The sequence below is a fragment of the Maniola hyperantus genome, chromosome 5 (assembly GCF_902806685.2).
Source record: "Maniola hyperantus chromosome 5, iAphHyp1.2, whole genome shotgun sequence".
NCBI lineage: Eukaryota > Metazoa > Arthropoda > Insecta > Lepidoptera > Nymphalidae > Maniola > Maniola hyperantus.
Genome location: NC_048540.1, coordinates 7,114,755 through 7,132,092, shown reverse-complemented (window position 1 = coordinate 7,132,092; position 17,338 = coordinate 7,114,755). Strand labels below are relative to the sequence as shown.

The 17,338-nt window shown below is 35.3% G+C and overlaps 2 protein-coding genes across 3 annotated transcripts in view; both read left to right on the top strand.

Annotated features, from left to right (window-relative positions):
* LOC117982357 (multiple inositol polyphosphate phosphatase 1-like) overlaps positions 1–2,297 on the top strand; it is an 81,552-nt gene extending 79,255 nt beyond the window's left edge. The window contains exons 3-5 of one of the 2 annotated variants that reach the window (XM_034968711.2): positions 152–250; positions 1,282–1,739; positions 2,102–2,297. In XM_034968711.2, coding sequence (XP_034824602.1) covers positions 152–250; positions 1,282–1,739; positions 2,102–2,258 — 714 coding nt within the window. In that variant the 3' untranslated portion in view covers positions 2,259–2,297. Of the gene's footprint in view, positions 1–151; positions 251–1,281; positions 1,740–2,101 lie in introns of those variants that run through there. The other variant, XR_011236786.1, reaches the window with a different exon arrangement.
* Positions 2,298–8,008: 5,711 nt separating this feature from the next.
* On the top strand, positions 8,009–15,950 carry LOC117982126 (multiple inositol polyphosphate phosphatase 1-like). The gene is made up of 10 exons (XM_034968424.2): positions 8,009–8,218; positions 8,817–9,238; positions 9,881–9,979; positions 10,094–10,551; positions 10,993–11,116; positions 12,073–12,079; positions 13,530–13,540; positions 14,460–14,564; positions 15,056–15,513; positions 15,767–15,950. Exons 1-10 carry the CDS (start codon positions 8,062–8,064, stop codon positions 15,948–15,950), a joined length of 2,025 nt encoding a protein of 674 aa, XP_034824315.2. The 5' UTR covers positions 8,009–8,061.
* Positions 15,951–17,338: the final 1,388 nt, after the last annotated feature.

Below are 17,338 nucleotides of genomic sequence, written 5' to 3'. Positions count from 1 at the left end.
AATTTTTAGTGTTTGTGTAACGAAGTCGGTTTTTATTTTTTTTGTAAAAAATTTTGTTGTACCTATCTCGAAATTTACTTAACTTGTAGATACTTAGCTGCGAACGACAAAACTGGTTGAAAATCCTAATATGCCCCTAATTTTATTTCAGCCTTATGAAGCCTGCCCTAAATATGTTTTAGGTGTGAGAAATAATCCAAAAACTTATAATGAAGCAGAAAAATATGAAAACTCTCCGGAATATATTGCAGTAAGTCAAATCATGCTTCAATTTAATTTTTCACTAATCCTCCATGCTTCCATTCAATTTAATTTCCTTAATTTAATTAAAGTTAAAATTTAATCTACTTAACTGAATTTTAGCCCTTTTAATGTCTAGACTCTATATTGACCATCAAATCACAATTACCGAAATAATGAACACCATTCCAATCTAATCCATCCTACATACGGTTCCTACTAAGTAATTTATTTATCTAACAGCGCATAGTTTGCGAGATAAACTCATTTTTCCCTTCCGATTTCAATAAAATCTGTACCTACACCTATAAGAAATAACCTCGCAATATTCACTTTGTGTAAACAGTGTGAGACATAAGCTCCAGGCAGTGTACAGGCGTCAGTTACTGACTTAATCTATTGATGCGGCACACACCACATATTATGCTTAGTCTTTGCGTAGCAGCCAGAAAATGGTATCTTAATTGAATATTTTCCTACTTTTGAATTTGATAAATATTATAACTTTATTATAAACTAGGATAAAAATAATGACGTACCTACGCTGAAAAAATATTAAAATCCAGCAAAGATTTACAAAGTTACAGGCATTTTAATTTTAGAGTGGGAGGGTCTTCTATCCCTTTCTCGCAAAACGAAAATTTGTATGAAACCGCACGAAGCTACTATGGCATTAGTAAGGTGTGACGTCGAAATGCTATACCGCTATCTCTGTCTAATCAGAAATATTTAAATGCTTATAACTTTTTTGTTATTTGATCGATTTAATTAGTTTTTTCAGTTTACGTCATTATTTTTATCCTAGTTTATAATAAAGTAATAAAAAAAATTGGAGTCAAATACCCAATTTGAATGCAGTTAGGTGTGTCGATTTCGGAGTTGGCTCTAAACCCGAGAGCAATGCGTCTGTTACACTAACACCATGTGTATGTGTATGTGTATGTTTGTGTGTGTGGATGTGTTGTATGTATGTATGTACCTACCTATGTACTGTTAGCATGTTGATATAACGTATTCACAACAATTTTTTTCTACTTGCAGACAAAACAAAGAATTCAAAACCGTTTGGGCATACAATACGTCCTAACAAATAAAAATATAACCGCCCTTTATGACTTATGTCGTTATACGTGGCCTGCGACTGGTAACAAAGGAAGTCCATGGTGCGCTTTGTTCACGAAAGAAGATCTTCACCCAATAGAGTACTATAGCGATCTCAGACATTACTATAGAAACGGGTACGGTACGCCGATAAATGAGAAATTTGGACAAATTCCTATGGCAGATTTGTATAAAACATTTGTTAATGCTAAAGCCAATAGCAACAGGAAATTAACATCATATTTCACACACGCTACTATGATGGACATGGTTTATAGTGCTCTGGGATTATTTAAAGACAAAGTACCTTTGACCAGTGTGCACAGAGACCCTGACAGGAAGTGGAGGTCGACCACGATGGCACCGTGCGCCGCAAATATCATAGCAGTGTTGAATAGGTTAGTTTTACTGTTTTAAATTTCCCAACAGGTGTGATATTATTTTCTTATTTATGACGCATATCCATAGAGTGTTGTGGAGCTAAGTTTGCTAACAACTTAAAAAAGTTTCCTTGTTGCTCCAGTGCTTTCCATACACATTTATCGAAACTACTTTTCAAAAGCCCCTACGTATTACCTGTTATGTCCCAAAGCCACCATGATCCAAACTTTATAATCACTGATCGTCCCTACCTGTGTCGGGGACAATACGCAGATAAACTCTCAACTTTTATAAAATAATGCAGGTCTGGCACGCGGTGGCTCTCTCTCCACTCGGTTTATTTAAAAAAAAAACCTGCAAAATTTTAGTATGGTTTCAGATGTTCAACACACAACAAAGAAGATTACAAGATTGTTTTTTACTCAAATGAAGAACCGCTTACCTCGATGTGCGACAATGGAGTCTGTTCGTGGCAGAAGTTTGAAAATAAATTCAAGGAGTACTTAAATACGACAATAGATTTCTGCTTTACATGAATCTTAGCGATTCACGCTACAAATATAAATAAATTTACCTCGTGCTTTAACTTGTAATTTAAAAAAAAAAACAAAAGAAAAACATGTTTATTAAAAAATGCTTTTTTTAACAATAGTGGTGAAGAATAGTACTATAGTTGAGCCGTTACTAACGTGCGAACCTATTCACACATACATCATTTTATTGCACCTCTCGCTTGCACTTACAGGCCTTATGGAAATGGAATATGATACTCTGGTGTTGTGTGTAACAGTTAAAAAAGGATTTGTTGATAGTCGATAACAGGTTATAAAGAGCGAGGGAGAGGTTTTGCTACGGCATCCCTCTATCGATAACGACATCTGTAGCATTCTCACAATAATGATCGTAATGATAATTATGACTCAGTTCGCATCGTTCGTAATGGCTCAACTATATACTTATATATAAGACACACCGACAGTTTAAGATTTAAGCTCCACACATTGGTAGAAAAGCTGGTCTTTTCGTGTTATGACGGTGTGAGTCTCTGTTACATATTTAGCTTATTTTTACAAAGTCGGGCTTAAAAACCCTTCGAATAATTTAGTACCTATCCTAAAACAAACAAGTACTGGCTGCTAAGGTATACCTAGGTATAGTTTAGGTCTTTATTACAAAAGTCAAACATCTTGTAACTATTGCAATGTGTCTCCAGTACGCGGCAGAAAATAAGGTACATTGACCTTTAGAAGAGATTTCAGCTTTGTAGATAGCGTTGTCTCTGTCACTCATACCTATGTTTAAACGTCACGTTTTGTCGGCATCAACGACAGAGTCTGTGCTCTACAAAACCGGTATCTCTATCTAAAAGTTGATGTACTATTCTGCCACGTAATATACATTTAAGAGATTCTTATTTTTTTGCAAGATAGGCGTGCACTTAATGACATCATGCCCAATAAAAAGCAATGATGAGGTTGGAGCGCGCTTACCTAGAAGATTCCTATTCACTCTTGCTTTGCTATTTATATTGTACCTGGCAGGCAACACGGAGTCCGTAGGGCATTCCCGCGGGGTGATTACGTATCTCGCGACAGGCTTGCGACAGGCGTAAATCTCGCGATCATTGCTATCAAACGTGCGGCTAGAGAGAGACAGCAATAGCCACAAAGCAAAATAAGAAGAAGAAAAAGAGAGACAGCAAATGAACTGTCGCATTGCTACTGATGTCACGTTGCTGTTGCTACTGCAACGTTTTACGTAATCACCCCGCCGCCGGTTCGTATCACAAAGGTTTCGTGCGAGTGGATTGGATGTCCACCACATAAGGATGCCAACGTTGACGCCTGAGCACACACTCCAAAGTATATCCCATAGAAGACCGATAAGCAAAGCAGGCAATATTGCGTTGGTCCTATAAGCTGAGCAACTATGTCTGCGTAAGTTTGCCTCGAAATGAAAACAAAACAGCAGGAAACTTGATGACGTAAGTCGTGTGTAAAAAAATCTCTATATATAAAAATGAATCGCTGAATGTGTTGCTGATCGCAAATCTCGAGAACAGCTGAACAGATTTCGCTAATTCTTTTTTTATACCTAATATTTCTTGAAGTACGAGGATGGTTCTTACGGAGAGAAAAATTTAAAAAATCGTGAAAAAGAATTGACTGTTAGGCGGTACGAAGTTCGCCGGGGCAGCTAGTTATTAAATAAAATATCAAGAAAAGTATTTATTAGAACCGCGATACAATCTTCTATTGCGAAGCGGACATGAAATAGACGGTATTGAGATTTATTTTATTTTTATCTGTGACGGAGAAGCTATCTGTACCTACTTATAAGCAGATAGCTTCTCCGTCATACATATTATGTACATGCTAAATTCACGCCTTCTACTTGAAACGTACCTACTTGTTGTCTGCGTTTCTAGTCCATACTAATATTATAAATGCGAAAGTGTGTCTGTCTGTCTATCTGTCTGTCTTGCTAGCTTTTCACGGCCCAACATTTCAACTGATTATAATTATAAAATTTGGTATAGAGTTAGCTTACATCCTGGAGAAGGACTTAGGCTACTTTTTATCCCAGAAAATTAAAGAGTTCCCACCCAAATGATTCGCTGTTTCTGATGGTCCACAACTCCACACTCCACACCTTATAAACGCATTTCCGATGCATGACATATTAACTTGGGTAGATAGGTAGTGTGTACACGCGTACTGTAATGGTAAGAGTGACTGTGAAAAAACATTTTCTGCGTGTTTATTCATGCTTTTCATCAGAGGGACTACGACAATGCCAATCTTCTAAAAAAGCGAAAAGCGCAACGCATGGGATGATTAAAGGATGATTTATGCTAGACCGTGCTGGGCCCGAGCCATGTCGCGTCTGAGGCATCAGATTGGGAATTTGTATGAGATCACATCAGACCGTGCCGTGTCCGAATCATCCGAGCCTCATCCGTGTTACGTTTCTTCATAAAAATTTGCAATTCGTAGATCGTCTTCACTGCACGTCTGACGTTCCTCGGACGTGGAAAGGCTCGGGTCCGGCACGGTCTAGCATAAATCATCCCCTATGCGTGTGCAAGGTGCATGTAGCCCGTGTAAGTAATATTCACGAAAACTCTACCAAAAACTTAAAAATCTACCACATCTACTAAAATTAACAAAATCAAAAAGTACCAGTAAAATTTGTTACGAGGTTGCTAGATTTGCTATTTTAATATTGAATCATTAGTACTAACCGTTTTATTAGGGTTCCGTACCTCAAAAGGAAAAACGGAACCCTTATAGGATCATTTTGTTGTCTGTCTGTCTGTCAAGAAACCTACAGGGTACTTCCCGTTGACCTAGAATCATTAAATTTGGCAGGAAGGTGGGTCTTATAGCTGGCATTAGGGAAAAATCTGAAAACCGTGAATTTGTGGTTACATCACACAAAAAAAAATTGTGCTCATAAACTAATAATTAGTATTTTCAATTTTCGAAGTAAGATAACTATATCAAGTGGGCAATATTAAAGGGCTTCACCTGTGCGTTCTAAAACAGATTTTTATTTATTTTTAAGCATCATAGCTTTTTAATTATCGTGCGAAATGTCGAAAAAATACGACTGAATTACGGAACCCTCGTTGCGCGAGCCTGATTCGCACTTGGCCGGTTTTTTAATGTTGCCATTAATAAAATAACCTCTCGAATGATCTCAGTTCTAAAAAATAAAGTGTAACAGTTAGCTGAATATATAGGAAGCCACTATAATCCACTAGGTTTTATTCGCTGCCCAAAAAAAGCTTTATCAAGTTATTCTGTAGGTAGTGATTAATTATATCACGCTCAATTAAATTGTTCTCAAAAAAATATAGGAAGTATTATGTACATTATGTAATTATGCCATAATTCTAAAATTAAAAACTCATTTAATGTTAGTCTTGTGTGGGAATACGAGGCACATAAAATAATATAGAACGTAAACCTTGTGTTAATGAACAAATCAAAAAACAAAGTAATGTATACTAATAATTTAAACACAGTGTTTTTCATTTTATTCTATATTTTGAATACTGGCACATCAAAGCGATGTTATTGGAATTCTGGGTGTGTTTACAAGTATTTTTCAAGTAAAACTCCATACAATTCGGTGAGAGGTGATATAAGAGATTCGATAGTGAAATTAAAAGGTGAGTTAAATGTTTTGTGAGGGCACAAAAAATTTGTTTTTAATTGTTCGTAATGTTTGCACTAAGTAGGTACAATACATTTATTCAGTTTATTTTATTCAGATACAAGTTAACCCTTGACTGCAATCTCACCTGGTGGTAAGTGGTGATGCAGTCTAAGATGGAAGCGGGCTAATCTGGAAGGGGTTTGCCGGTTTTTACTAAACCCATGCAAGCCCATTTGCTTTCTTCACGGCATAGTACCGGAACGCTAAATTGCTTTGCGGCACGGCTTTGCCGGTAGGGTGGTAACTAGCCACGGCCGAAGCCTCCCACCAGACCAGACCAGACCAGAAGAAAATTTAGAAATTATAAAATTCCAAACCGCTGCCGGGAATCGAACCCAGAACCTCCCACTAATAAGACCACAGTGCTTACCACTGCGCCAGAAAGGTTGTAAACAAGAAATATAAACAAGAATTCTCATGCATAACTTTACGTTTCCTGCTGGGTGCACAGATCATTAGTTTGTATAACAAGTTGCAACTAGTTTTCTTAAGTATTTTGTTTACACGAGCTTTTGCAGTAGACCTCTTGCGTGGTTTTCTTTAAAAATGGTAAACTTGAATATCGTGCTATCATAAACCTCTTCGTTTTGGATGGATTAACTTCTAAGGATATTCATCCAAAGTTGAAAAAAGGTTAGGGGTACTCAGCTCCTTCCATCTCAACTGTTAAAAAGCGAGCAACTGAATTCGAACGTGGTCACACGTCACTCGAAGACAACCCAAGTGAAGGACGGCCAAACACTGCCACCGCACCAGAAACCATCGAAAAAGTGATATCGTGTTGGACGATAGGCGAATGACAAAAGTGCAAACCAGTTTTGCTTATTAATTATTTATTAACTAGATATCTACTTACTCTGCGGTCATTAATTAAACTGCAATTATGACTAATTGCAGTGTTGAGCATGCATTGTGTGGATGATGTGGACATACAATGTCAAATATAAGAATTTAACAACTATTTATGTACTACTAGCTAATGCCCGCGAGTTTGTCCGCGTGGATTTAGGTTTTTCCTGTGGGAACTCTTTGATTTTTCGGGATAAAAGTAGCCTATGTCACTCTCCAGGTCTTTAACTATACTCATGCAAAAAATCACGTCAATCCTTCGCACCGTTGCGACGTGATTGAAGGACAAACCAATAAACCAACAAACAAACACACTTTCGCATTTATAATACTGATAACGAAAAAAAACCTTTTTCTAAAAAAACTATATGAAATATGTACATTTCATACTCTGTAGACGGGTTTTATAAAATAGCGAATATATGGCACGTGCTGGCTCTTAGTCTATATATTAGGTATTGACATGTTTTATCAAATAGATAGATATAACATTTCATTTTATGTGTGTGTAAAATATTTTGCATATAATAAAAAATATGATCGCTCCAAACAGTCCGTTTATGATTTTTTGTGCAAAGGAACAATGATAGCATAGCATTTTTAGAATGTAATTTAAAGTAAGTATTCGGATTTTCATCTGTTTGTGCGTTGTTTGTCCGCAGAAGTTATTGTTATGAACACTGCAGCTATTGTTGGAATCGTCTTCAAATATTTATTCTGTTTTCTTACTTAATGCCTCTTAGTTTTGCTCATTGAGCACAATTTACTTGGCTAATGTCTCGTAAAATGCAAAAGTTTTATTCATTTAATGGACAGATGGTATGGAATAAAACATACATCTAAACTATTAATTAGTATAAACTTAACTTTGTTAGGGGGGAAAAAGCAATATTTTCATAACTAAGTAAGTAGGTAGGTACCTACTACGTTTTTGTTAAGAATTATATTTTGTTCAAATTCAACCAAAACCGTATTTCAATGATATATTTATAATGATAAATTTTTATAATTTGGAAAAACACGGCTGTATCAGCGGTCGAACGGTCGGTCGAATAATTTATTATAATATATGCATCATAAAACATGGAGATCTTTTTATTTCAAATTCAATCAAGATTTCAACGGGGATGCGCCCACTTGAATACTCCTTTTTTTGTTGCAAAAACAGGCGATGCAATGTCATCTTGGAGTCTTAGTCCATGTTTAACTTCTACACAGAAAGCATTCTCGCATAACACATAATCATTGTATTTTATTTAATTCAAAATGAAAAAGTTCTTAGCAATTTTATTGCTCTACATAAATAACGCAACCTCAAACTATTGTTATTGGAATACAGGATGTCCTTACAAATATCTGTCTACTGAAACCGCATATAATTCTGTGAGAGGAGATATCAGAGACTCCGTTATTAAACTAACAGGTTAGTTCCAAAAATAACATAAGCAAAGTGAGAAAAATTAATATTTCAAACATTTCCGCTTATGTCTTTGGCTATGTGTGTCCACAATTTTCTTATAAAAATTCTTTGATTAATATTTTCTACAACTCTGAAGCATATACTAAGTACCTTTTAAGGTTATGCATCCTCTTATAATGGGTGGGTCTCACTATTCCAGTTGAGCTTTCCCATTAAGAGTAATACTGATACTACTTGTATCACTATTCCCATTGCGTTTTTATACCCCGACATTTCGCGACCAAGAAAACGCTTGTTTATTTCAAAATAATATTCTCGACCCAATATTATGACCTCTTTATCGATCTGACCACTAGATATTGTTTTATTATGTATGGCTATTTTCTGTAAGATATCGTTGATTTTAATTTTACCAGATGTTTAAAAAATCGCTCTAAATGGGAATACCGAGCCATTTTGTCATTCGTCGTTTCTTAAGTCATTGAGTATAGTGATACTGATTATAATTCAAAAAAACGCAAACGACTAGAAAATCAACCGACAGATCTTAAAAATTAAAACTAAATATAATGATACTTTCACAATTTTAATTTTAATACAGGATGTGAGCCAGTCAGCATATGGGGCATATACCGTCACGGAAAGCGAAAGCCGAGCACTTTTTTCAGTGATAAAATGAAAGCAGCGCTCCCTATTAAAAATTTGATCGTAGACAGCTACAAGAAGGGTCATAGTTCACTTTGTGCTCAAGACGTTGAAAATCTGCAAAATTGGGAATACAACAGCAAGTTTTTCGACGGAAAACCTGATGTTACAGAGGAAGGACGAAAGGAAATGATAGGTCTCGGTAAACGTTTGAAGGAAGCATTCCCCGAGTTATTACACGACCTTCCAAAAGGCAGCTATACTTTCAGATCAGCCAAGGGTATCTGGATAGAGAAAAGTATTGATTCTTTTGTTTCGAACTTAAGTAATCAAAAATTAGTCATAGAGGCTGCGAAAACCGGTATGGATGTGATGAGTGTAAGTTTGATTGATACCTACCTACCAAATTATTGTTAACATTAATTCCATTTTTTAATTTTAAACTTTTAAAAGTACATCAGTACAGGATATATTACACTAAAAGATGCCCGTGACTTTGCCCACGTGAATTTAGGTTTTTTGAAAATCTCGTGGGAACTCGGATTTTCAGGGCTAAAAAGTAGCCTATGTCTATCTTCGCGATACAAGATATCTTTGTAACTTTAATCAAAAATGGGTTAACAGATGGACTGTGAAACGGCATCAGACAGAACAGACACTTTCGCATTTATAAGGAATACAAACAGAAAATATGTTTGAATATTGATGGTTTGATTACTTGTAAACTCGATAAATTATTTAAATATCTTAAAAATTTAAAGTGTCCCTTTTTATTTTAAACGTAAAAATTAATACCATGTACCCAATGACCTAGGTACCTTTTTATTCAATAAGAATTTTAATAAATAGTTAAATTTTAATACTATATAATAGACATAATTATGTTTTACCCTAAAAATTTAAAATCGAAATTGTGCCTTTTAACTTTACTACGCAAACAAAACAGCACTTACCTCTTTATTCAATAAAAGTATTAATATTTTTTTTGATTTTTTCATAGCTACTTATGACATGTTTCAGCCTTACGCAACCTGTGGCTTTTACCAAAATAAAGTACAACACAATCCAGACATTTATGCTGAGTCTGAGAAATATTTACGCTCATCTGAGTTTTTGGCGGTAAGATAAATTAATATTTCCATTAGTTTGGTAAATAATATACACCATTCAATATATTAACTAGAATAGAGACGGAAGGTAATATTAAAGAAGAGCACGCTTTTTGTTTCACAGACAAAAGATAGAATACAGCGGAGAAGCGGTATAGAACTCAGTCTTACCGAAGAAAATATTACAGCTTTATATGACTTGTGTCGTTACACCTGGTCCGCGGTTGACTGTAAAATTAGTCCCTGGTGCGCACTTTTTACCAAGGACGATTTGGAAGTACTCGAGTATGCACAAGATTTGAGGCATTATTACAGAAACAGTTACGGCACAGCCGTGAATGAAGTTTTTGGAAAAGTTCCATTAGGGGACCTGTTCACAAGCTTCGAAAATGTTTCCAAGGGGGGAGGAAAGAAAATTGTCGCTTATGTAACTCATGCAACGATGTTGGACCAAATATACACGACACTGGGACTTTTCAAAGACAGCAAGCCATTAACTGGCGCACATCGGGATCGGGATAGGAAATTTAGAACGAGCAAGATATCTGTATTTTCTGCCAATTTGGTCGCTGTTCTAAATAGGTTTGTATATTTTTTAGTTCGCACGTTAATTCGGGTAGCAAATGGCAGAGATTGGAAAAGTTTTGAGGCATCTATTATTACTATTTCAAGTTACATACTCAATTGGTCCTTCGAAATATCTTTACAAGGCAGTTTTATTAACTGTCAATGAAAATTATACACAAACAGCTGATGATTGGTTATTTCACATTTTATTTGAAGTTGAACATTTACTGAAAGTTTACCACGAGATCTAGCCTGATTTTATTGATCTTTTTAGTAAATTTTCGTTAATTAAAATTTTATTATTCTGTTACTAAAAGTAAAAATACTTAATAGTTTCTGGATACACTATCCGTAAAAAATTGAGATAAGGGATTTCCTACATAGAACCAGCTTGATGGGATAGGCTGACTTTATACCACGTAGTGATATGATGGAATTCGTTGTTTTTGTTTACAGATGCGTTAAAAAGGGCTCAGAGGAGTATAATGTGGTGTTCTACTTAAACGAGGAGCCAATAAGATCAATATGTGAGGAGGGTGTTTGCTCGTGGGAGGACTTCGACACGAGATTGCGACCATTTGTTAACGCTACCATTGACTTTTGCGGTGAAACAACTGAACATTATTAATGAATAAAAATAATTGACACTTTAATTATTACGTAATTCTTACTATGAACTTGATGGAGATAGAGTTGTATTTATAGATTAAAGAAGCGAAATTACATTAACTTTTCTAGTGGATTTTTATACACGAATTGAAGAGATAGGAGCGAAGCTTGATCTCTAGGAACAAAACATGTATTTTGTTTTTTTTTTATCTGTTTTAAAAGTAAAATATACCTACTTAATGCTAAATAAATAAACTGAGATTATATAATTTTACCATTTATTTTTATTAATTTGATATTTTTATTCCTCTCTGTGTAATTATAAAATATATGATATGTAATTAATGAAATAATATTATTATGTACATTAGCCAATCAAAACACGTCTGCCTCAGGGACCATCGGTCATCCGTTGAGCTACGTCGTTCCCTTTGGTTCTCCTATGAATTTCCTCGTTACCTGCTTATTATGTCATCAGTTAGTCCACTCTATAGGCACTCATTTGTTGCCCCAATTCGGCCTAGTACCACAGAATAAATAAGGTATATATTCTGTATTCTACTGACTATAATTTGATTTAATTAACGTCTTCACTGCCGTAACTTCAAGTACAAAGCCAACAATGCAAATTAACACGATGCTAGTTAGTCTAGTGTTTCTACTTCCTACTTAGCATTGTAAACTTGGACTAGGAAACTAGATGTACCTATTTGTTTTTGCTTTGCTTCTTTTTCTTCTATTTAATAAAGTAGGTATATTATCATCCAGAAGCTGCAACTTTAGCAGAATATCCATAGCCATGTTAATAATATAAATTCAATAGTGTGTCTGTGTGTCTGTCTGCAGAGACAGCCCACATTTTGGGACGAACATAGACATACTTCGTGTCACGGAAAATCAAAGGGTTTCCGCAGAATCATCATGTAGGTATTTGGTATAGAGATAGTTTGCATCCTAGAAACGGACACATGTTACTTTTTAACTCGGAAATGAAAGAGATGTTTAATAAACCGAAATCCACGCAGGTGAAGCCGCGGGCATTGTTCGGTATTAAGTATAGGTATACAATATTGTTTTTTTATATGTAAAGAATATTAGCCATGTTAAATGACTAATATTCCCCTTTCCTCTCCAACTAAGCGTCAAGCTTGTGCTAGGAGTAGATACGACAATAGTGCAACGGGCGGGGTTTGAACCGTCGACCTTTCGGTTTTCAGTCCACTCCTTTACCTGTTGAGCTATTGAGGCTTGTTTAAGTAAGCTGGATAGTTAGTTATAATATTATAGTCCGATATAGAAGAATAATTGAAGCAGTAGGTATATGACAGTTAATGATTAATGATGATGGATAATATATGAAAATTATATTATCCACATTTAAAAAAGATAAAACTTCCGGTTGAATAAGCGCCGCAACGAATAGATAAAACTTATCCGAGTAGATACAGAAATAGCTTTACATAATGTTTTATTACGTAGGTACATATTTAACTATACATGCTTGACCAGCCTATACATAATTTATAATGATTAATTTTTGATAACAATAATTTTGTGCAAAGTTGTGACCTCTAAATCGAAATTTTAATTATTTAATTTCGTTACGCTTTTGAATAGTTTTGTATAAGTATAATGAATTCAACATTTTTTATTTTATTTTTTATTTTTACTATGGGATCATCGAAGGATTGTTATTGGAACTCAGATTGTGTTTACAAGTATTTCTCGAGTAAAACTCCTTACAATTCTGTGAGAGGGGATATTAGGGATTCGAAAGTGAAACTAAAAGGTAAGTTAAGTTGGCTTAAACATTTTGTTGAGGGCATCATCATCATCATCATCATCATGGCCAACCCATCACTAGCCCACTGCTGAGCGCGGGTCTCCTTACAGAATGAGAAGGGTTTAGGCCATAACGCGCTGTCACTGCAGTACAGATAGGCAGACTTCACATACCTTTGAGGAGACCATTGTGAAGAACTCTTAGGCATACAGGATTCCTCACGATGTTTTCCTTCACAGTTAAAGCAGTGTGAAGGAAAACAGAGTAATATTTAATTGCTCAAAGCGCACATACCTAACTTCGAAAAGCCTTTGTCATTCTTAGAAGAGACTATTGACCTGACGAAGGGTTGAAATCATGTTAAAATGATGATGATAACGATGATGAATACTAATGAAATTTATGACTTGCGCTCCGTGGCATGGCCTCTAAATGTCTGATCACGCCTGGATGACTGCATTGGATTAACCAATATGATCATTATTATATTATACACAATCAATAATTGTAAAATTTATCCAAATAATTGATCTTTAGAAAAGGCATCTATCGACATTTAAGATAGAACTAAATTAGGTTTATTTCTACAAATTTATGATAGGGTGTGAACCAGTCAGCATATGGGGCATGTACCGTCATGGAAAGCGGAAACCGAGCACTTTTTTCAGTGATAAAATGAAAGCAGCTATACCCATTAGAAATTTGATCGAAGACAATTACAAAAAGGGTCGTGGCTCACTTTGTGCCCAAGATGTTGAAAATTTGCGAAACTGGGAATATAACATCAAGTTTTTCGATGGAATACGAGACGTGACAGAAGAAGGACGAAAAGAAATGATGGGTCTCGGCAGACGTTTGAAGGAAGCATTCCCCGAGTTATTGAAAGACCTTCCAACAGACAGCTATGTATTCAGACCTGCTAAGGGTATTTGGATTGAGAAAAGTATGGATTCATTTGTTTCGGGCATAGGTAATCCAAATTTAGTTATCGAGGATCCAAAGACAGTGGATGTGATGAGCGTACGTTCTTTTGTTTTTACCTATTATTTTTGTGACTATAACTGATTCTAAGCAAAGGAAACCAACAAAATGAAAAATCTTTAGAAGTTAATTTTGAAATCTCAATGTTATTGCAAATTTTATTATTTTATTTTTATTTTATTTTATTTTATTCGTTTTTTTTTTGCAATCAACAGCGATATATACAATATAATTTTACATAATAACAGACTGAAAATAAGGCCAAATAGGATTACAATTTTTATATTACTTAAATAGATATTAATTATAAATTATCTAAATTATAATATATAAAAGGAAAAGGTGATTGACTGACCGATCTATCAACGCACAACTGTAACTACTGAACCGATTGGGCTGAAATTTGGCATGCAGATAGCTAATAAAGAGTTTTTCAAAATTCAGCCCCCAAAGGGAGTAAAATAGGGGGCTTGAAATTTATTTAGTCTACGCGGACGAAGTAGCGAGCTTAAGCTAGCTATATACTAAGCATGACACGTTTATGTTTTAGCCTTATACAACCAGCGCCAAATACCTACAGAATGTACAAGTAAACCTTAATCTAAACGTATATGCAGAATACGAGAGATACTCAAACTCATCTGAATATCTAGTGGTAAGTTATGTGGTATGTGGTCAATGGGGACTGCCGACAGAAGTGGAAACTTCTGACTGACTTAAAACTATGAAATAACAGCGGTTTTTGGTACTAATTGTAGTACGTAAGTATCAAAAAAAATTCATTCATAAAAATCATTAAGTATTAACATAAGTATACTATTAAAATTATCGTGTCAGTGACGCAACCTCGAAGTTTTTACCCATCTACTAAAACGCGTCTAAAGAAGTTTTCACTTCGCGCTTACTAATGAATAACATTTCATTTAATTTAATTATATTGACAAGAGTTTAGTCCGTACAAAATGACTTCTGACGTGCCTGATGTCAAAAGTACACTTCACCTGACTTCACCTTTGAAATAACGACTAAAATCGTACTTTCGCTTGGACGTCCAAGTACTTTCGACATGAAATTTGACACATAAGGTTAAAATGGTGCGTGAGGTGTAATTTTTTACGCATTATATGTTATCTTTTTGTTTCACAGACAAAAGACAGAATACGGCGTAGAACTGGTATAGAATATAATCTCACCGATGAAACCATCACAGCATTATATGACTTGTGTCGTTACACCTGGTCCGCGGAAGACTCTAAAATCAGTCCCTGGTGCGCACTTTTTACCAATACTGATTTAGAAATTCTTGAGTATGCACAAGATTTAAGACATTACTACAGAAACAGTTACGGTACAGCGGGTAATGACGTTTTTGGAAGAATCCCATTAGGAGATCTTTTCACAAGTTTTGAAAATATTATGAAAGGCGGAGGGAAGAAAATTATTGCTTATGTAGCTCATGCTACGATGTTGGATCATATGTACACGTCATTGGGACTTTTTAAAGATAGCGAACCGTTAACTGGGGCACATAGAGATCGGGAAAGGATATTTAGAACGAGCAAGATATCTGTGTTTTCTGCCAATTTGGTAGCTGTTCTAAATAGGTTTGTATTTTAAAATTTTATTTTAAGTACCTACTTATGTGATGATGATAACATAAACGCAGGCATCATTTTTACAGTAATTAGATAAGGCTAGTTTTAAGTTTAACTAGCTGATGCCCGCGACTTCGTCCGCGTGGATTTAAGTTAAAAAGTTAGATACTTTTTGAGATTAACACTGTCAAATAGATAGTAATAAAAAGTACCTATTGTACTGATTAATACACTTATCTTTCTTTGTTATTTTTGCTTTTAGGTGCATCAAAAAGGGTACTAAACGGTATAATGTGGTGTTTTACTTAAACGAGGAACCACTGACATCGATATGTGAGAAAGGGGTTTGCTCCTGGCAGGACCTCGACACGAAATTACGACCGTTCGTTAACTCTACCTTTGATTTTTTATGGATTCAAAACCAAACATTGTTAACGAATAACTAATTCTGAAATTGTACACAATACTAACTTATTTCTGCGAATTCGTCCGCGTCGACTTCCCAAATTTCAAACCCCAATTTTAGCCCTTTTAGTGGTTGACTGTTCAAAAATCCTTTCTTAGCAGATGCCTACGTCATAATAGCTATCTGTTTGCCAAATTTCAGCCCTGTCAGTCCAGTGGTTTGATCTGTGCGTTGATAGATCAGTCAGTCAGTCACCTTTTCCTTTTATATATTTAGATAGATAGAATAATAAATATAGTTAATATTATTGCGATTCTTGAGCCATCCTTGGTGATGGGTATAGCAGCAGCTCATAGACTGGTTCGGAATGCCGTTCCTACCGAGAAGAACCAGCAAGAAACTCGGCGGTTGCTCTTTCCATATACCTACTATACAAGATTTGATATACAATATTATGCCATGTATAAAAGAAGTATTTGCGGTCCTGCGCGTTGCTGGAACGAGCTGCAGGTCAAATCCACGCTCTTTTATCATTTAGATAATCTTCAATGCTTTTTTCAAGAGCATACTTTTAATAGATTTTTTAAACTTGTGTAAAGGCAAGTCCAAAATATGTAGTTTGCGGGATTTTGTTATATAAAAGGGTATACCCATACCCACAAATGACTTTTGGACTTTCCTGAGGCGGAAGGTAGGAGCTGCAAGCTTATTACAGTTTCTAGTCAGCCTATTGTGTAGATCACCGATTTTCTTGTAACTAAGAATATTTTGTCTTACATACTCGTACCTATCCGCACATGGCCAGCGTGGTAGACCATGGCCAAAACCCTTCTCACTCTTAGAGGAGACCCGTGCTCTGTAGTGAGCCGGCGATAGGTTGATCATGATGATGATGACTCGTACCTATCGTTCTTCTATAATGATCATCATGCTATTGTTACCTTTGGAATTACGTGGTTTATCATATTATGTGACTCAATACAAATCTGATCATCGATCTATAAACCCACCTGTATTTTTTTTAGTTAAGCGACTTATTAATCTAATTTATTCATCATTTACAACATCTGATTTACATACAATCAAAGGTCACTTGAACTTGCTCTTGTACTTTTGTATTTTTTAGCTACAAATAACACAAAATACAATGACCTGATATTTTTTTGCGATTTAATTTACGATATGCGATAAAATTTAGTTCTAAAATAGATATCCCAGATGTCCTTTAGGTATTCGGCGTCTCCTTGTGAAATAACCTTTGGTATTTTTTTTTGTAGACGAAAATTATTTGATTTTTAAAAGCTTTTTTTATGTTGACTTGTTTGTATGTTTCAATTCGATCGAAATTGGGTGCCGATTTTTTGGCTACTTTCAATTATTTACTACTATATTATGATACCCGCGACTTCGTCCACTTGTATTTAGGTT

What these genes read in the sequence shown, in the direction of transcription:
- LOC117982126 (XM_034968424.2), top strand. Translation starts at nt 8,062, where the DNA reads ATGAAAAAGTTCTTAGCAATTTTATTGCTCTACATAAATAACGCAACC. An exon ending in TTGGTCGCTGTTCTAAATAG is followed by an intron (nt 10,552 to 10,992) that starts GTTTGTATATTT and finishes TTTTGTTTACAG; the next exon opens with ATGCGTTAAAAAGGGCTCAG. An exon ending in TTGGTAGCTGTTCTAAATAG is followed by an intron (nt 15,514 to 15,766) that starts GTTTGTATTTTA and finishes TTTTGCTTTTAG; the next exon opens with GTGCATCAAAAAGGGTACTA.